This window comes from Podarcis gaigeae, assembly GCF_964106915.1.
Source record: "Podarcis gaigeae genome assembly, chromosome: 15".
In the NCBI taxonomy this organism is placed as follows: domain Eukaryota; kingdom Metazoa; phylum Chordata; class Lepidosauria; order Squamata; family Lacertidae; genus Podarcis; species Podarcis gaigeae.
Window position 1 is genome coordinate 12,274,081 of NC_139692.1, and position 21,631 is coordinate 12,295,711.

The 21,631-nt window shown below is 45.2% G+C and overlaps 1 protein-coding gene across 10 annotated transcripts in view; it reads left to right on the plus strand.

The window, feature by feature from the left end:
* The window catches only part of ROBO4 (roundabout guidance receptor 4), a 106,123-nt gene that overhangs the window by 12,105 nt on the left and 72,387 nt on the right, over positions 1 to 21,631 (plus strand). For all 10 annotated transcript variants that reach the window (XM_083713455.1, XM_083713448.1, XM_083713449.1 and 7 more), the window contains exons 2-5: positions 6,555 to 6,878; positions 16,290 to 16,447; positions 17,713 to 17,833; positions 19,850 to 19,988. In XM_083713455.1, the coding sequence (XP_083569581.1) occupies positions 6,555 to 6,878; positions 16,290 to 16,447; positions 17,713 to 17,833; positions 19,850 to 19,988 (742 nt within the window). The remainder of the gene's footprint in view (positions 1 to 6,554; positions 6,879 to 16,289; positions 16,448 to 17,712; positions 17,834 to 19,849; positions 19,989 to 21,631) is intronic.

Consider the following 21,631-nt stretch of genomic DNA (forward strand, 5'->3'; position numbering starts at 1 on the left):
TATTTAATTTGCCATTGGTACACAGTGAGATCTAAGAACACGTGATCTTTTGATCTGGATTTGCTTTGTTTGGCGTTCTGGGATGTTTGGAGACTAAGAATGTAAGGCGGCAGTGATTTTCATCCTGTCCTGAGCCCATCATAATCGGCACTGTTTCTGTTCTGCTACAGTTCAGCTTCTGCTATTTTACTATGTGCTGTGGCCAAAACTAATATAATTATGCCAATAATTATGTAATTAACTTCCATGCATTTCAATGGAAATAAATGTCGAAACAATGCATAAAACAGCACACTTATTCATGCAACATTTACAGACTAAAACGATAGCAAATACCACATGTAGTCACCTGGGTGGTTTTTGTTTCTGACCTTAGATGGACAAGCGAACTATAGCAATTCAATGTGTTAGGTAAGGTAAAGGGACCCCTGACCATTAGGTCCAGTCTTGGCTGACTCTGGGGTTGCGGAGCTCATCTCGCTTTATTGGCCGAGGGAGACAGCATACAGCTTCTGGGTCATGTGGCCAGCATGACTAAGCCGCTTCTGGCAAACCAGAGCAGCGCACGGAAACACCATTTACCTTCCCACCGGAGCGGTACCTATTTATCTACTTGCACTTTGACGTGGTTTTGAACTGCTAGGTTGGCAGGAGCTGGGACCAAGCAACGGGAGCTCACCCCGTCGCGGGGATTCAAACCGCTGACCTTCTGATTGGCAAGCCCTAGGCTCTGTGGTTTAACCCACACTGCCACCCACGATTGATATATTGCTTTCCATTACAAAAATTCCCAAAGCAATTTGCCAAGTAAAAATGCAATAGTGAGAATCACATAAGCATGTTGAAAACATAGTATCAGTGATGGAAAAAAATTTCAGTACAGTTTACATTTAAGGGTGAACCTAATTCACATTTTCTGAAGCAATATTATTATTTTTACTTGTTGAATTTCTGCCCTATACCCGCACGTCTCAGGACGGTTCACAGAATAAAATCAAAATACACTGATACCTCTGGTTATGAACTTAATTTGTTCCAAAGGTCCGTTCTTAACCTGAAACCGTTCTTAACCTGAGGTACTACTTTAGCTAATGGGGCCTCCTGCTCCCGCCGCGTCGCCAGCATGCAATTTCAGTTCTCATCCTGAGGTAAAGTACTTAACCCGAGGTATTACTTCTGGGTTAGTAGAGTCTGTAACCTGAAGTGTTTGCTACCTGAGGTGTTTATAACCTGAGGCACCACTGTATAAAGCCACAAAATACACAATCAAAACAAAAACAACCCCCCCCCAAAAAAACACATTTCAAAAGGGCATAGGATGTTGACAAACACATCCTTTGAAATTCACACTTCTCCAGATTTTGCAATGCAGCAAACTAATGTGTGGGAAAATGCACATATTGTATAACATATGCATTAAAATGCAAGTATTCATGAAAATAACATAGAAAAATTAATTATACAGTGAACACTCGGGTTGTGAACGTGATCCGTGTGGGAGGCACATTCGCAACCCACAGCACCTCGTCTGTGCATGGGCGGGTTGCAATTTGGTGGTTCTGCGCATGTGCGAGCAGCGAAACCCAGAAGTCACGCGTTCTGGTACTTTCAGGTTCGGCCTGGTGTGCAACCTGAAAACACACAACCTGAAGCGTCTGTATAGAATCATAGAATCATAGAGTTGGAAGAGACCACAAGGGCCATCGAGTCCAACCCCCTGCCAAGCAGGAAACACCATCAGAGCACTCCTGACATATGGTTGTCAAGCCTCTGCTTAAAGATCCACAAAGAAGGAGACTCCACCACACTCCTTGGCAGCAAATTCCACTGTCGAACAGCTCTTACTCTCAGGAAGTTCTTCCTAATGTTTAGGTGTAACCCGAGGTCTGACTGTATTAGAAAAATCTGCTTTGCCAGATTGTGTACAGGCAGTGACTATTTTAGGTGTGTCCAAATGATGCATGATTGCCAACATGCGGCTCCTTTTGGATTTGCAAGAGGGTGGAATGGGGCAGAATGGGGGCAGGGCACGGCATAATGGAGCATAACAGGGTGGGGCACACAAATATGTACTTACTGATACACACGGGGTCCAGGAATGGAACCCCCATGCGAAATGGTCGCCGTCTGTATACAGTATTAGGCAAAATTCTATGTAATAAATGAATGCATTAGCACTCAAATGCTGATGGTTTTTCATGAGGACTTAAAAAACTAAATTGTAAACTGATGTGGAAATGTGGAGAACCAAACTTAGGACTAGAAAAACGAGGAACTGGACAGATTTCCTCATCCCTAATAGATTTCAGTGTCATAAAATGGTCCATCTCCATGAGAACCACCCCATCCAGCTTCAAATGAACACCAAAACAAACATTCGGTTGTTGGCACTGCCCAAATGCCTGGGAAAACAAAGACGTCTCTGGCTTCAAAACAATTCCAATGTTTGTGGCAGGCCAACCTTCTTGGGCAGAGCATCCCGTAGACAGGGCGCTATTACAGAAAAGGCCCATTCTCTCGTTTGCACCCTCCAGGCCTTCCTCGAAGGAGGCTTGCACAGCAGGGCCTCAGATGATGATCTCAGGGTCTGGGCAGGTTCATAGGCAGAATGGCAGCCCTTTCAATATAGGGGTCCTGAACTGCATAGGTCAAAAACAACCATTGCTTTTCTTACTAATTCACATTAGCTTGCTCAGATGATCAGCAATAATGGGAGAGCTGTTTATTTTAGATGCTGCCTGCTCCCTTCTTTGTGTTTATTTCATGGAAATGATGAAATTCTTTCTTTCTTATTTTGAAAAGCTTTGCAGTGTGATGACTGGGGCTTTGGTTCTAGAACTCGAAAAGGGAGCAACACTGCCACTTTTACAAAGTTGTTGCTAATGCACATCCCCTTTTGAAGAAAGCCCCCACCCCCAGCTGTGTGGATTCACTGCGGGGGTCAAAACCTGCAGCTACTGTACCAAGTGATGAATACTTTCCAGCCCTCTCTTTTCCTCCACCTAACCCAAATCCTGTTGCCCAGTGCTCTCATTTCCTGCTGCTTGTTGGGATGGTAATACGGAATCTGAATGGGTTAAGATGAAAAAGTGGTGGGGTGGAATGCTTAGATGTTTCTTTAGAAACAAATATTGAAAAGCAGGAAATTCCTGAAATGTTACACACTGGTCCGTCGTCATGCTCGGTAAATGTGGGAAAGATGGGGAATCAGGAAGATTCAGTGGTAGCACCGGGGGGACGGGACGTTTTTGCAGGGATACAAAGAAAGGAAAAACAACCTTTCTGGGTGGGTTGAACTTGGGGAAAGTCCCTTTACTTCAAGTAGCCAAGTCCAGCAACAAATGACGGGGGGATAGGGGGAATTAAAATATTTTTCTGGGTCTCCGTCTGCACTACATATTCAAGGCAGTATCATAGCACTTTAAGCAGGGATTGGTTCCTCCAAAGAATCTTGGGAATTGTAGTTTGCTAAGGGCACTGAGAAGGACAGATCCTGAAGCTGAGGCTCCAATGCTTTGGCCACCTCATGAGAAGAGAAGACTCCCTGGAAAAGATCCTGATGTTGGGAAAGATGGAGGGTGCAAGGAGAAGGAGACAACAGAGGACAAGATGGTTGGACAGTGTTCTCGAAGCTACCAGCATGAGTTTGACCAAACAGCGGGAGGCAGTGGAAGACAGGAGTGCCTGGTGTGCTCTGGTCCATGGGGTCACAAAGAGTTGGACACGACTAAATGACTAAACAACAACAAAAATGGCACTGCGTGTTGTTAGGAGCAGGGGTGTAGTGCAGGATGTGCCAGAGGAGCCATGGACCTGGGCATGGATTTTTGAGGGGATACGAAGCCCCCTGTGAGGTGCTCCTCTTCTGGAGTTGGAGGAACTGAGGCTCATTGAGAGGAGCAGCAGGCAGCGCTGTCCTGGGGGTGATGGCTTGGGGGCACCTGGTCGGGCCCACCAAGTGCTACATTGTTTGGTCAGGCTCCCCCTCCTGGCATGAGCAGGTAGGTGGAGCAGCGCAGCCCTGCTTGGCTCCAGTGCAGGGCAGAGTCACTCTGGTGGTGTCAGTGGTGAGGGCTGGAGTGCTGTGCCCGGCTCCTTCACCCTCCGTGCCTCTGCCCCCCCCCCCAGCGTGCATGCACCCACCGCAGGAGCTGTGAATTCACGCAACGCTGCTGATTAGGAGGCCCCCATTACCCTCACAGAGCTACAATTCCTGGAGTGGTTTAATAGTCAACCTCTCTTCCCAGGGAAGTCTGGGAATTGTAGCTCTGTGAGGAGACTAGGGGCTGCATGATAATAGTGGCAGAGGGTGGGTCTTGTGCAACACACCTACTTCTAGTGGCAGAGGGTGGGTCTTGTGCAACACACCTACTTCTAGAAAATACTGGATTTGGAGGACTTCCGGGAGATGATGGCGCCGGGTCAAGTCTCCCAAGTGTGTTTTATAAGCTGGTCTCCGACCGTAATAAATTATCTATCTACTGGACTTGGAGATTTGCATGAGACAGGTTGCAGAAAGCAGAGATTTTGACTGGGAAATAGGGGGAGGAGAAGGGTTGTTGTATCTCAAAGGGTGCCTAGAGGCCCACCAGTCCATTCTTTGTGGCTGAAGGTCCTTGACTTTCTGCTGCTTCCGAGGGGACAATGTCAGGAAATTCTGCACAGGAAGCTCTGAGGGGATTACTATGTAGAACAATGAGTTTTCTTCTCGGAGGCTGTGGATCAGCAGAGTGCCATTCTACAGAAAGCTTAAATCAAGGGCCGGGGCTTTCTCCACCTCTCATTAAATTTTAGAAGTTTGAAAGGCTGGGAAAATTGTGCTTCACATTAAACAGAGAGGCTAGAAAATGGACTGCGGTTACTAACAGGCACTGAGATAAGGAGACCAAGCGTGCCATACTGTACTTGTATACCTAGTCTAATGGGATTAATCCCGGTAGTATGTATAGGTTTGCCATCTAAGAGGACCAATTTATGTTGTTGATTCTGACAGTGATGTTATTTAGAGCACTGAAATGTCTGAGGCACATTCATGTTCTCAGCAACCCTCGCAATGCATCATTGTCATTTTTATATTTTTGTATGGAGAGCCGATTCTAAGAGGCAGAGCAATTCAAACTCCCTTATGGGAAGGGTGGGGTAGGAATTGGGTTGAATGGAAGTGCTGTTCTACTGGTCTCCCTCTGACCCACCAGCAAGGCAGCACTAACACCATGGCATTGGCACTGAAATCCTCCTTTGAGCAGGAAGCAAGGTGGCAAGTCCTTCAACAGCCGAGCCCAGGCTGAAGCCCCTGAAGTGGAACATTCTGAGGCAGTCTGGGATCTGGTCTTGCTGTCATTGCACAATGCCATTGGGCCTATTGCCTAACATGTGCACCAGCCTGCAGCTGCCACAGGGATCAGGCTCATTCATCCTTCTGCCATAGCTGGTGCAGTGATTGGCCTGAAAATTCAGACTTTTTCCTTGCTTGCCGAAGCAGCAGTAGTAGCTGGTGTAGGGGTGGGGAAGGGAGAAAGGCTTTCTTTCCTTTGTTAGTCCACTTTCACACCCACCAGTGGAGAAGCAAAGTGGCCAGTAGAGGCACTGACCTCTTGTCATACCGTTGTTTGCAGCAGCACCTGCTGGTGGCTGTGTGAACTACAGCATGACAACAGCCTTACACAAATATTATGTGTAAAGACTGACAAGGGTATCCAGTTCTCCAGTGAGGCTGTGTTCACAATATCCTGCTGTTATCATCCAAATGCCCCTGTAGGTTAGGCACACAGTGACTCACCCAACATCCATACATTTTGCGGCTTAGCAAAAACCAAGTATTCCAGTCTTTGTTTTATGACGTACAACGCTGCCAAAGTGGTCCACAAACAGACGTAGTGAACAGTGATTCTGGATAAACCCACTGTTTCATGAAATTCTTCTTCAGCACAGCAGAAGGATACAGCAATGCTTCATAAACCCATCTATATGGTGAATGGAAGTGTATAACACAATTGCTATGGAGCAGCGGTCATAAAGTTATGTAACCACTGTTCACTACATTTGTTTGCGGACCACTTCGGCAGCATTGGACGTCATAAAACAAAGACTTTCAGAGACTTATAAGACTTATGTTTATTTGGTTCTATGTTTTCAAGAGAATCCCTCAAGAGTGCATATTTTGTGATTATCAGAGCTTTATAAAATTTCTGTTTATTTGGTTTTGCAGAGAGTGCATATTTCATATATTTCATACTGTTCAATGTTCTGTATAGATTATATAAAGAGTTTATATTGACATCGCATTGTTGTACTTGGTCATCGTTTTGCCTTGGATGTTACTGATAATTCTTTGCAACACAGGGGTTTTAATTGTTTAGCAGGGGCATGACGCAGGGTGCAAAAATATGACATAGGTTACTTTGCTACTGATTTGTTTGTTTGTAACTTTTGAGTCAACCCAGTGCTAGGTGGCAAGTAGTCTAGCAAAGGAATGGAAAGACAAAAAAGTGTTTGATGGAGGTGAATGACGTTTTTTTCCCCTGTCCCTCCCTCCCCTTTTCTTATTCTCCCAGGTTCGAAGTCTCGTTCAGAGGAGGTTGTACCATATATCATCGATCACCCCTCTGACCTCGTGGTACGCTGGGACCAGGCTGCAACCTTGAACTGCCGTGCGGCCGGGAACCCGACACCCACCATTGAGTGGTATCGCAATGGCGAGTATGTGAAGACAAACAAAGACGATGGTCCCTCCCAACGCACCCTCCTGCCGGGTGGCTCCCTCTTCTTCTTACGCCTCAGCCAGAGGAAGGGGAAATCGGACGAGGGGGTGTACAACTGCGTGGCCAGAAACCACCTGGGTGCAGCCGTTAGCAAGAATGCTTCTCTTTATGTGGAAGGTAAGGCTCAGAGAGTTCCATACCGGGCAAGCCACTTTTATTGCTGCATGGTGGGGCTGTCTGGGTGGGACTAGGGACTCACCCACATTAATCAAAAACAGCATTTTAAATACGTTATAAATATGCAACACCAGATGGCGCTGTAGAGCAGAAAACTTTTCTATGCAATTTTACACAGAGTTCCCTCCCCTTTGGTTAAAACAATTTAATTTATGGTTTATTTATAGTGCCCCCCCCCCCGTATAGATCCACCCTTGAGGGGCAGCCAAATTTGTCCATTGTCATTTCTCTTGAATTTCTCATTTGTCCAATATTAAGTTCAATTATGCACATTGTTTGATGGGTGGTGGTGGAATAAAGTCCTCCTGAAAATTTATTCAGATTTGAGTGCAAATTTCTCCTTGTATGCACATTTTGTATCTAACTTTGCCAAATAGGCACTTCTTCTTTTTTTTGCAACGCAGCTTCCCACAACATAATTCATTATTGTATTTTATTTACACTAATAGTATGCAATCCCACCCACCCCCGGTGAGACCTTGGTTTTTTTGAGCCTATGAACTATGCCACCGACTGCAGGTGTGCATTCTTTGTAAAGACTGTTTAAATGCTTTTACCTTAAGAAAAAGGGCGAACAAAAGAAAGAAATTCACACAGTGCCTAGCTAAACTGTGGGATTGGCTCCCACAGGAGGCAATGATGGTGAGCAACTTAAAAGAGGCATATTGTTGGCCACTGTGAGTATAGGATGCTCAGCTAGGTGTTCCACTGGCCAGATCTAGCAAGTTATTGCTGTGTTCTTATGTTCTTACAAGCAAACCTTTACCTGTGCATGGAAAGCTACCATGTAAGAGAAAAGTCCTCAGGACAAATTTTTCCCCCTGTACTCGATTTTCACTTGCAGGGAGCTTTTAACATGGGAGAACATTCAAATATACACCTCCCTCCTACAAATTGAAGTGATCAACAGTCCCTGGAGAACTGTTTGTTTGAATTAGTTCTTTGATACCTATGTACCATCCATCCATCCAACCAACCAACCAACCAACCAACCAACCAACCAACCTTTATTGTTGTGATCGGAGATCAGCCACTAAATTATTGCCAAACAGCTAGTAGTGAATGTCCGTGTTATTAAACTCATACTAATATCACTTTCAGTGCTCCTTGCCTCACATTTTTCTCTTACAGCAGTCGTGAGCCAAGGCCTCAACTGCTCCCATTTTACAGATGAGAAAACTGAGAGAAAAGGGCTGGTTCAATGTCACCCAGTGAATTCAATGCTGTTGGTCCCATCCAATTAGATACAGTAGTGTTTAGTGTGCTGAAGTAGGATTGGGGAGCGGGGACAACATTTTGCCTCTCATATTCAGGAAGCAGAGAGTAGTAATGCCATTCATACATAAATAAATACAATTAAATATATGCATACTGAGAGCAACAATTAAGAAAAGTTCTGCCGTGTGTGTGTGTGTTTTGTGTTTATAAATACTTTGGACTTTCTAGCTACTCTCATTACTTCTATATTCCATGTTCTGCATTCCCATGGTAGTACAGAGATGTCAAATACCCCATCTCAGGCATGCCCCTGGACCACACCATCCTCCCCACCTTTAAGCCCACAATGTCTCTCTTGCAGGATTTTGCAGCGCTAATTATTGGCACAATTAAAAACCCTCTTTAATATTCAGGCTGGGAGACCCTCCAATTAACACTTCATTAACGATCAGGCTCCATCCGGCTCTTGTGGCCCAGTGTGAAGGTTCGCAGTGGTGTTTGGCAGCTATAAATATTCATGCAGGCGAAGATGGTTTGGGAGATGCTTCTGTTAGCAACACTAAATTAAGTGCGCCACATGGACTCGCTGTTTGAGCACGTGCAAGCAAATAGTTCCCCTCCTCGGATGTGCATTGGGTCTTGCATTGCCGTGGAGCGATGCAAAACATGCGCTCCGGCAAGCCAATTCCAGACAGGCTCCCAGTTTTTCCACTGCTCCCTGCCCCCCAACGGCCTCTGTGTGGGTCTCTGAAACAAAGTCAGTAGGAGGCTGGTGTTGTTTTGGCGTTTTTGCTTTGTGTCAGATCAGCTCATCATGCAGAATGAGGAGGTAAAATGCTCAGCTGTCCCATTTCAAATAAAGTGGTACCTCGGGTTACATACGCTTCAGGTTACATACGCTTCAGGTTACAGACTCCGCTAACCCAGAAAAAGTGCTTCAGGTTAAGAACTTTGCTTCAGGATGAGAACAGAAATTGTGCTCCGGTGGCGCGGCAGCAGTGGGAGGCCCCATTAGCTAAAGTGGTGCTTCAGGTTAAGAACAGTTTCAGGTTGAGTACGGACCTCTGGAACGAATTAAGTACTTAACCTGAGGTACCACTGTAGCAAGTCTGTGGGTTTCATACCATTTAACAAGCCAACACATTTAGTTTAAAAGAGGACAAGATTTTAGCTGACTGAAACATTTTGAATTGATTAATATCATGATTGTAGCTTAGAAAAAACCTGGCACAGTGACAGAGCATCTGCTTAATGTCCCAGGTTCAGTTCCTGACATCTCTAATTAGAAGGGTCAGGTAACAGGTAATGGGAGGACCTTTCCCTGTCTGAGTCACTGGAAAGATGCTGGCATCAGAGTAGACAATAGTGGGCTGGCTGGATATATAGTCTTATTTTTGTAGAGGGAGGTCTTGTAGTCCAGTGGTTTGTACAAGGCAGTTTCCTCTGTTTTTTTTGTTAATTATACAGAATAAAAAAATTATTTCTTGTGATTGAAAAGACCAGCGTTGCAGACACAAGCTTTTTTCCCAGACTGATTGACTTTAAGAAAGTACTAGCTTCTTTTCCCATACCCTATGATCACAAAGGGACGTGGGTGGCGCTGTAGGTTAAACCACAGAGCCTAGGACTTGCTGATCAAAAGGTCGGTGGTTCGAATTCCTGCAACGGGGTGAGCTCCCATTGCTCGGTCCCTGCTCCTGCGAACCTAGCAGTTTGAAAACACGTCAAAGTGCAAGTAGATCAATAGGTACCGCTCTGGCGGGAAGGTAAATGGCATTTCCGTGCGCTGCTCTGGTTCGCCAGAAGTGGCTTAGTCATGCTGGCCACATGACCCGGAAGCTGTACGCCGGCTCCCTCGGCCAATAAAGCGAGATGAGCGCCGCAACCCCAGAGTCGGTCACGACTGGACCTAATGGTCAGGGGTCCCTTTACCTTTTACTCTGAGTAGGACGAGCGCTGGATACAGCACACGGAGTCCAGCCATCCAAAGACATAGCTGCTTTTCAGCAAGATGACCCACCTCTTTGTCCATCCATGCTTTCATATTAATGCTCTTTGCCACACTTCCTGGTGATGGAACCAGTAAAAAGGAACTCATAGGAACATAGGAAGCTCCTTTATACCAGTTCAAACCATTGGTCCATCTAGTTCGGTATTGTCTGCCAGTGGACACTGACCTCCAGAGTTTCAGACATGGGACATACCCAGTCCTACCTGGTGTCAGGTGTCAGGGAATCAGTTTCCACCTCACCCCCCTTTGGCAGCAGATAACCAGAAGAAAGGAAGGGAGTATTCTTACCAGTTAGAAACTTTAATGATCACAGCGAGAGAACAAAGAATCCCTGTCCTGGCAATGGCGGTGCTCCAAATTAAGGGTTTCACCCACTTCCTCCCTAGTCAGATAAATAGGTACCGCTCCGGCGGGAAGGTAAATGGTGTTTCTGTGTGCTGCTCTGGTTCGCCAGAAGTGGCTTAATCATGCTGGCCACATGACCTGGAAGCTGTACGTCGACTCCCTTGGCCAATAAAGCAAGATGAGCACCGCAACCCCAGAGTCGTCCACGACGGGACCTAATGGTCAGGGGTCCCTTTACCTTTACGATCACAAAAGCCAATTAAAAAGCTCAGCTTGCTCATACATATGCAGCAAAGTAGGAAGCCATCATTCACTAACCGTGATCTCAGTTCTCCCAACACCTCCAGCACAAGAGGTATTGTTACACAAAATCGTTAGGGAGCAAAACCTAAAAGGTGGTGCTGGGGAACCACCATAAACTTCCCATTGGGGACTGAAGACATGGCCATCAAATGCTGACTAACTGTTGAAAGGGAATGATGGAAAACTTGGGTGGACTAGGAATGGGGTGGAGTATTTTGGAAGCTGGCATGGCTACGTGACTGAATCCCTAAACAAGAAGCATCTACACTGGGACTTTTTGGAATAGGTTCCACTTATCAAAACTCCCCATAAAATATTTGAGTATTGACTTATGCACTAGGATGTCATATTTACATTCCCATATGGTCAGGGGCATAGGGACGCGGGTGGCGCTGTGGGTTAAACCACAGAGCCTAGGACTTACTGATCAGAAGGTCGGCGGTTCGAATCCCCGTGACGGGGTGAGCTCCCGTTGCTCGGTCTCTGCTCCTGCCAACCTAGCAGTTCGAAAGCACCTCAAAGTGCAAGTAGATAAATAGGAACCACTCCGGCGGGAAGGTAAACGGTGTTTCCGTGCGCTGCTCTGGTTCGCCAGAAGCGGCTTAGTCATGCTGGCCACATGACCCGGAAGCTGTCTGCGGACAAACGCCGGCTCCCTTGGCCCATAGAGTGAGATGAGCGCTGCAACCCCAGAGTCAGTCACGACTGGACCTAATGGTCAGGGGTACCTTTACCTTTATCTTTATGGTCAGGGGCAGTTAAACTTGTCTCTCTGCCAGATGTTGAGATCCTTTTCTCATTTCTACAGCAAATATAACCCCTCCATTAGTCCTGTATGGGCACATCTGTTAATTTTGGCTTCTCTCAATTTCTCATTTTTCCCAATTGCAAGTTCAGGTCTCTACATTTCTGCATCAGTTTGTGATTTTATTTTTAAGTAGCACTGTAGAGCAATTTTCACATAATATGCACATTCTCATGCACAATTTACCCATAGTTTCTGATTATTTCCTAATATGAATTCATTTTATGTCTTATCTTCACTAATATGCATATTTTTGAACACACTTTCCCAAATAGACATCATTTTTGGTGCATTATTTGTTTGGAGAATTTCAATGCAAAATTCAGGAAAGTGCGAATTTTCAAGAATGGCTGCTTTTTGGTTAGCAGATTGCATTGGGAAGTGTCAGTTAGGTGGGCTCCCATTTAAATGGAGATAAACCAAATTTCTCCACCATCCGTGGTCCTCTACCATCCTTCTTCGGCAGTAGAATTGACCTATTTCTTTGTTACAGCGCAGTCGCTGCAATACAGCCTAATCTTTTCTCTTGGTCTGCGCTGGGAAACGTGGGGCGGGAGACTTTTGGAAACAATTAAGGATTATTTTGTTTAACCGTCTAAAAATATCTAGCAATAACATCCTAAGGTACGGTCTCTGCAGGTTGCTGCTTGTAAGAAATTGACTCATCTCCTGGACTTTTGATTATATTACAAAGGAGTCACATCCTTCGGGAGGGATGAATGCAGGAAGCAGGCAGAAGACTGGAAGGCAAGGGGAAAAGGCTGCCTCTCTCCCTCTCTGTGGGTTTCTCCCTTCTGATTGTGTTCCCAGTTCGGGTTGTCAAGGCAATTGTTATATTTGAAGCAGAAGTAGCTGCAGGAAGACAGCTTCCCATAAATAGCCACGCTAGTTCTCATTTTGTTGCCACAGGATGGGGTGATGGCTGCTAGCTTAGATGGTTTCAAAAGGAGCTTGGACAAATATATGGAGGATAAGACCATCAATGGCTATTAGCATTGATGGCTAAATGGAAACTCCAGGTTCAGTGGCATTGTATCTGTGAATAGTACCAGTTGATGGGCAGTAACAGCAGGCAAGGGCTTCTCCCTGTCAGCCAGCTGAGCTTTGCTGGTCCGAAGGAGGAAAAAACTTAAACACGATGAAGAGTTTCCAAAAAGTAGACCAGAGGCAATTGTACTTCATCCAGCAGAGCTTTACTGAAGGCAAATGAGCACAATGGTCACAAATCCAATACACCTCATACCTTGGTTGTCGAACTTAATCTGTTCTGGGAGTCTGTTCGACTCCTGAAACAGTTCGAAAACCAAGGCACGGCTTCCGATTGGCTGCAGGAGCTTCCTGCACTCAATCAGAAGCCACGGAAGTCACGTTGGATGAAAAATGTTCGCAAACAGGAACACTCACTTCTGGTTTGCAGCGTTCAGGAGCCAAAACGTCCGAGTACCAGGGCATTCGAGAACCAAGGTATGACAGTACATTCAGGATTAGCACAGTTGCAGCACTTACAATAAAACTTACAATGACTTATAATAAGACTAAACCTTAAAACTATAGCGTACAGAACAGCACACCAGAACAAAGTGACAGAAAGAGTAAGCTCAGAACCCAGGCTTCTTCTGGCCTTATTATTATAGTCAGCATGGCCTTGACAGTAAGATAAGAGAACCAGTTTAAACCAGCTGTACTCAGCTTCTCAGAAGAAATAACCCAAACAAGAACCTTCTGCCTGTTTCTTTCCTTTGGAATGAAAACTTTCCAGAACCCTCTTGAACCAAGTAGAATAGGAAAGATCTCTACACATCAGATCAATACTTTCTGTACTAAGAAATGAGAGCTGCAACTCCCTTCATGTTCCGCTTGTGGGTTTCTTGAAGGTATCTGCCTGGTAGGGGTGGTCTTTCAAAGTTCAGCGGCGCCCTGTGTGAGGCCAAAATTCAGCACCCCTGCCTCTCCCCTTCTGTTCTGTTCAATTCATGATGTCATGGTTGCAGTGCCCCTGAGGCTCAGTATGCAGTGTGGCAGAACTAGTGGTGCTGCCCTTTGTGGCTGGCCTCTTTGGGAAATGGAGGCTTATGCAATGCAAGTTTCCTACTCAGAGTAGGCACCCTGAAGTTAATGGATGTGATTCACTTAGGTTCATTCATTTCTATGAATCTGTTCTGAGTAGCATCAGATGCAACCTGCAGTGTTGAAGTGGGGGGGCTTCTGGTCAACAGGCCTCTTTTTGATGGCCTGGTGGTCTTTTGTATTGTTCAAAAGAGCAGCAGCTGATGGTGCTTTGAGTGAAGTGGGACAACAGATGGCATTAATGGCTACTTGTACAGTCCAGCAGACTGACCCTTGGAAAAATGATGATTTTGAGAAGCCTCCAAAGGCCCATCTAGCACAGCATCTTGTTTCCAAATAGGTTTATTTGTTTGTTTGTTTTCTTTGTGCAAAAAGTGAGGGCAAGGAAGCATGCTTGCTAGGATGCAATGATGAGCAGTAGTTCAGCAACATCCGAAGGACCAAAGCTTCCCCACTCCTGCCTTTCGTGCACCTAAGCATGTGAGCTGGTATATTTTTTTCTGGGCTAGCAACTGCTGTGGAATAGTGTGTGTGTGTGTGTTGCAGAGATTTGTCAGCTGCTTGGCCTCATATCATGGTTGAAGGTGCACATTAGCTCCACACTACACACTTGCATGCAATTGATGCTGCAATTCAATGCACATGTTCCTGGGAAGAAGTCCCACTGAGCTCAGCATTTGGGTTGCCATATGTTTGATTGTTGTTAGCTGCCCTGAGCCCGGCTTCGGCTGGGGAGGGCGGGATATAAATAAAATTTATTATTATTATTATTATATGTCCGGGAAATCCAGGACATGTCTTCTTTTGGGAGGCCAACATGCCCATCTGGGGGGGATTTTTACATTTTAAAGGAAATGTCGGGATTTGGAGGGGCGGGGCGATGTTATTTATTCATTTATTGGGTTGGGGTTTTTTTGCTTGGGCTTGGCCCAAGCTGGAGAAAGATGCACATGTGCTGACAGTGCTCAAGCTGTCCTCTTTTTTGCTCTTCAAGATATGGCAACCCTACCCGGTATGGCTTCTCTGACTAGGCATGCCCAGGATGGCAATGTTAATTGAATTCCTTACATCATCATTATCATCATCATCATCATCATTGACTTGGGCGCCTGTTTAAGCTCCATCTCCTCTGTTTATGTAGCTGCACACCATCACTGAAAACGATTAAAAACACATTAACTGGATGTGTGTGTGTGTATGTGTGTTTTAGAATCCACGAAGTAATGGTAAAATACAAACCAGAATTAAGGAATTTATACTGCAGCGCTTTCTTGATGCAGTAAACATGTGAAAGGCAATTCAAAGCCTTTGAAGAGTGGTAAAAATCTTAGGATACAATCATTGATCGCAAGTGTAATAAGCACCATTGATGTTGATGGGAGAGAGTTAAACGAGTGCTCAACCACACTAATTGAAATTAATGGGATGTGCTTTATTGCCTTTACAATAGAGTGGCTGCACCAAATAAACTCACTTTTAAGTTTAGTATGGTTTATGATTGATTCTGCTGGTTCAGCGTTTCCTGTTTTAAGTATCCCTACCCCTCATCCAATGACTTTGTGGTTGGAATTTTGTTTGATTGATAGTTTCCTTATTGAAGTTGTTGTTTTTAGCATGTTTATCTATTATTGGCTCTTGCCCTTAATTTGTAAGGAATTAAACCGCTCAAGGAGCGATCCTTTTAACTGCATCATCCTTCCTTGATGTTAGAACATGGAAGTTTAGCCTCCAAATCGAGCAGGTTAATTTTGTCAGGTGGAACAGAAAGGCAGCTGGATCCGTGCTTGATTCTGCTTATGAAATGCAACCTCTGGAAATGACTGAGTAATTAAAAACCACACTGTATGTCCTGCTCCTTTGCATAAACACAGTCGACACCAGAGGCAAAAGAAGGATTCTTACACTTATCCCCCTTTGCTGCTTAATCTACAATGAACAGCTTTTTGCATCTTAAACTTCTATTTTTTCTTATTACGTGATTGGTAGTCCAGTGCGGGGCTACCCTCTACTGGTGTGGCTAATTTAGGGTGTTTTTAGACCAGACATGTCCAAAGTCCGTTTCGGGAGCCTAATCTGGGCCATTGGTGGGTTTAATCCAGCCCCTGTGGCATAGCTATCAACTTTTCCCTTTTCTTGCAAGGAATCCTATTCAGAATAAGGGAATTTCCCTTTAAAAAAGGGAAAAATTGACAGCTATGCCCTGTGGCAGTTTATTTTCTGAGGTAAAATCCAAAAAAAAAATACCTCAACGACATCAGTCCTAAAAAAAGGCTCAACAACTTTGGGGGGAAATCATTTAAAAAGCTCAAAAACTTCAATCCTAAAAAAAGGTTAACAACTTCAGTTGGCCCTTTGGTTGGCCCTCACAGCCCTTCACTTCATCAAATCTGGCCCTCTTTGAAAAAAGTTTGGACGCCACTGTTCTAGACGGTTGTTGTTTTCAGGTGGGATTCAAACACATACTGATGAATTCAGTTGCAAAATTGTAGGCCACGTTGACATATGTGCAGTTAAAGCAAATTGCTTCCCCAAAAGAATATTGGGAACTGTTGCTCACCCCATACGGGAATTTTATTTAGGATATATTTGTGTTTTCTCGTAGCTCTGCAAGAAGAGTTCCGGCTTCATCCCAGCAACTTGGTGGTGACAACTGGAGAACAATTGGTGCTGGAATGCTTGCCCCCTAAAGGACACCCTGAGCCAACCATTTCATGGAAAAAGAATGGCGTCCCCATAAATGAGGAAAATGGTCATTATGAGGTAATCAAAAACAATACATCTAGTAGCAATGCTTTTTGTGGTTTTTTAAAGAGCCGCTGTGGTGTAGTGGCTAGAGTGTTAGACTGGGAGCTGGGAGATCAAGGTTCAAATATTCACTCAGCCATGAAGCTCACTGGGTGACCTTGGGCCAGAAACTATCTCTCAGCCTAGCCGACCTCACAGGGTTGTTGTGAGGGTTAAATGAGGAGGTGGAGAACCATGTGTGCCACCTTGAATTCTTTGGAGAAGAGGGTGGGATATAAATGATATCAATCAATCAATCAATCAATCAATCAATCAATCAATCAATGCAGCCCATATCAGATACAGTGTATAGATAAGTCACAATTGCACCACATCTTCTAAAGCACATGACTTCCTCCCAAAGAATCCCGGGAACTATAGTTTGTTAAGGGTGCCAGGAATTGTAGCTCCGAGAACTATTATTCCCAGGATTTGGAGGTGGAAGCCATGTGCTTTAAGATGGGAATGTAGCCGCAACAACCACAGTAGAGAGAATAAAAAGGCAATATACATGCACACAGATTCTGCCTTTTATTTTTAACAAAACAACAACAACAACAGCCCCATTATCAAAATGAATTTTAAACTACAGACAACTTTGGCTTGGAATTCATCTTCTCTTTAACCGTTGTATCCCAGTTTCCTAGTTTTGATGGCTACACTGAGGAACTTAGCTATATTTTCTCTGAAAATAAAGCCACTAAGTGGATGTACTTAGTGGGCTTGGGAATTGTACTGTGCACTGTGTTGTCATTGCTATGTTGAAGTTATTTTGCACAATTATGTATTGTGTGATGTTGTGATGTCATATTGTGTGGGTGTGTGTATTTATGCTTTGAAGAATGTGTAGAGAAGTTGCTAAGCCATCTTGCTAAGCCAGCTGTCCTTTTTTTGGCCAGAGAAAAGGCACTTCACAGACTCCCAGACAATATGACAATTTTAAAAAAAATATTTTTATTAATAAATTTATATATCACCTTCTTCCAAGGAACTCAAGGTGGGGTACACAATTCTGCTCCTCCCCCATTTCATCCTCACAAGAACCCTGTGAGGAAGGTTAGGCTAAGAGTTGGTGACTGGTTCAAGGCGACTGAGCTTTATGGCTGAGTGGGGATTTGAACTCTGGTCTCCTAGGTCATAGTCCAACACCCTAACCATTACGCCACACATCAAAAGGGACAAGTAAATACTAATGGAGCTCCAACATATTTTTTCTCCCCTACCTCACCCCATTTCGACAGGTGACCAACACAAAGCTTTTGGTAGCGCATGCTTTGAAGAGCGATGCAGGAGCATATGTCTGCATGGCCACCAACCAAGTAGGAGAGCGAGCGAGCAGAGCTGCCTTAGTCTCCATTTTGGGTAAGGAAGGGAACAGGAATGGCTCCTCCCATCTTTCCCCACCAGGGTGAGCTATGCCCTTGGCAGGTGTTCCATCAGGTGGTGAGAATCTCTACACCACAGATAAGTGCCACATTGGGGCTGATTGGCAAAACGTATAGACGAGCTTCACCTAACTGTGCAGAGCACAGAAGTGCTTTGGAGAGAACGAGAACATCGCCGAACCATAACTGTTGAATTATCATGGTATCGGTTTCCCTTGATTTCCACCACCATCAGATATTGAATTTGTGCATCATACTGAAGCTGGCAGGACCAAGGTATTTACTTAGCCAATGGGAAACATATTAGAAAGTCAATTTTTTGAAAGGGGAAGTGATTCTGAAGACATCTGAAGGCAGTCCTGTTTAGGGAAGCATTTAATGTTTGACAGACTATTGTATTTTAATATTTTGTTGGAAGCCACCCAGAGTGGCTGGGGAAACCCAGCCAGATGGACAGGGTATAAATAAATTATTATTATTATTATTATTATTATTATTATTATTAATGAGATGATGTGCAACACTTTCTTTGGGTATGTGGCATCATTGTAAGCAGCTGGATCATTTAGCGTATTTAGATCTAGAATATGAACTGAATATGAAAGACCATAATTTGGTGGCAGAACACCTTTCTTGCAAGCAGAAGGTCCTAGGTTCAGTCCCCAGGTATCAGGGACCATGCTGAGGAGGGCTGCACTGAGGAGGAATGGTGGGAGCTTCCCCCTCCCCCTGCTCCTGATCAGGATCCTGAATATTCCCAGGAGCAGGAGGACAGTATAGATTTGGAACTGTGGTTTGCAGAGGGACATAGTTCAGAAGGCAAAAGCTGGGAAATACTGGATGGGAAACAGCTAGGAGAAGATGCACTGGGAGAGAGAGAGTTAACAGATTCACTGTCTGTGGAAAGCTTTCATCCGCTCAGCCCAAGTCAAGAAAAGCTGATAAGGTGGCAGCACAGAAATTACAGTGGTTACGAGCTCAGGGTACAAGACACAATAGTGACGTAGCTGACTAGGGAGGAAGTGGGTGAAACCCTTAATTTGGAGCACCGCCATTGCCAGGACAGGGATTCTTTGTTCTCTCGCTGTGATCATTAAAGTTTCTAACTGGTAAGAATACTCCCTTCCTTTCTTCTGGTTATCTGCTGCCAAAGGGGGGTGAGGTGGAAACTGATTCCCTGACACCTGACACCAGGTAGGACTGGGTATGTCCCATGTCTGAAACTCTGGAGGTCAGTGTCCACTGGCAGACAATACCGAACTAGATGGACCAATGGTTTGAACTGGTATAAAGGAGCTTCCTATGTTCCTATGAGTTCCTTTTTACTGGTTCCATCACCAGGAAGTGTGGCAAAGAGCATTAATATGAAAGCATGGATGGACAAAGAGGTGGGTCATCTTGCTGAAAAGCAGCTATGTCTTTGGATGGCTGGACTCCGTGTGCTGTATCCAGCGCTCGTCCTACTCAGAGTAAAAGGTAAAGGGACCCCTGACCATTAGGTCCAGTCGTGACCGACTCTGGGGTTGCGGCGCTCATCTCGCTTTATTGGCCGAGGGAGCCGGCGTACAGCTTCCGGGTCATGTGGCCAGCATGACTAAGCCACTTCTGGCGAACCAGAGCAGCGCACGGAAATGCCATTTACCTTCCCGCCAGAGCGGTACCTATTGATCTACTTGCACTTTGATGTGCTTTCAAACTGCTAGGTTGGCAGGAGCAGGGACCGAGCAACGGGAGCTCACCCCGTCAACTGCCGACCTGATCGGCAAGTCCTAGGCTTGTGGTTTAACCCACAGCGCCATCCGCGTCCCCCTACTCAGAGTAGACCCCTTGAAATTAAGAGACATGGCCGATTTAGACCCATTACTTTCAAGGGGTCTACTCTGAGTAGATGTTGGTGGGCTCTGACCCCATAAATCCCACTCTGCTAGTGAGAGGTTCCATAACCCTAAGGGACTACTCAGTTTGATTAGATTGTCTGCTTCTCCTATCCAAGAAAAGCCAGTATTCACTCGGAGGCCTAATGATGTCGTGGCCAAGCTTGGCAGCACCGTCCTGTTCACGTGTGGAGTCCACGGAGACCCAACGCCCGCCATTCAGTGGCACAAGGAAACGGGAGAGCTTCCCTCCGGAAGGTGAGGAGACCTGTTAGATTCAGAGGATTTCTCTCGCTGTCACTCTCTGCTTGGCCACGGCATTGCAGCTTGTGAAAGGAAGATCAAATTGTGTGTGTTTTTCATTGATTTTTTTAATTGTAAATTTATTAAAGACAGAAGAAGAAAAAAGAGACAGGGGGAAAAACAACAACAGAAAAGTTTCGCCCCCGAATTTGCAATACAATCAACATCCATCTTAAATTACACTTGCAGATTAATATATGCCATTCAAATGTCAGAATTGGTCTCAAAGTTGGTGTTTATAGGAAGCACATCAAAGGGTTGATGCTGCTCCCACTGTAGATTTATTCCTCAGGTTTTGCTTTTAAGTCACCTAGCTATTGCCAGACAGCTCAGAGAACCAAAGGCAGAACTTAAGAAGAGCCTGGCTGCAGGATCAGACCAAAGGCCCATCTAGCATTCTGTTCTCCACAGTGGCCAACCAGATGTCCATGGGAAGCTGGCAAGCAGAAGACAAACACCATAACTCTCTCCCCAGGAACTGGCATTCAAAGGCATTCTGCCTCTGTGATTCCCTCAGCAGCCAACCACCTGTCCCTAGAAAGGCTATAAGCAGAATTAAAAGATCATAGTCCTCTCCCACTGGCAATTCGTATTGGGAGGCATGATGATCCTGGAGCTGTTATGGCTAGTATCCATTGAAGATTGCCTCTCCTTGATTTCCTCACCTACTGCTATCAGTCCGGGTGGCAAATCCTAAAGATGAGCCCAATGGTAAACTGTGGAAATAGGAGAAGCCAAACTCATTGCTGGATCCAGCTTCTGGGTCAGTTAGCATTGGACAGATCAGTCTTTCTTTCTTCTGTGTATGGCTATGCAGACTACTTGCCTCTTAGCAGGCTAGTAATTTTTTATTGCAAGTTGGTCTTTTAAAAAAGAATCATCATCATCATCATCAGACTAGTAGCTTTTCACAGAATTGGAAGGGTTCATCTCATCCAACCCCCTGCAATGCAGGAATATGCATCTGTCCCATACAGGGATAGAACCTGCAACCTTGGTGTTATCAGCACCATTTTCTAGCCAACTGAGCTATCCAGGGCCAATTTGCAAGGCTGCTCTAACATTTTATCTCATCACTTAACATTACCACCAGAGCAATACAGAGCGTGCCTTGAGCTGGATGTGTGAATGGCCTCCCCTGGAACATACAGTGCTAAGCGTAGCATGACATCAGACCAGAGTCCTTGGCATTTGCTCTTGTGGGTTCCAGGCACTGTGCTCCTCTGTCCCTAACCTGCAGACAAATAAAGGAAAACATAGACTGGTTCGGATCGAAACAGGCCATAACTTCATTGAATACAGATGAAAGAGGTTTGGCTTGGGCATGGGGCAATCAAAATGCTTCTGTCCTGCCCACTGGAAGTGATTCATAGGTTAATTCAGGTTGGGGGGGGGTCCTAAGACTTACATCAAATAGGGTGACCCCTGCATAGACCACCATCTGGGGGAGTGCCTTCAGCCCTGGCCCCCCTGGGCACACAGACATGGCCACTCCCCCTGGATCCCTTTAGTGGGATACCCCAGCGTTTGGAGGGGCAGGCAGAGACTACCGCCTCCCCTCCATCCAAGACAATGGATTGCCCCAATGCCCAACCAAG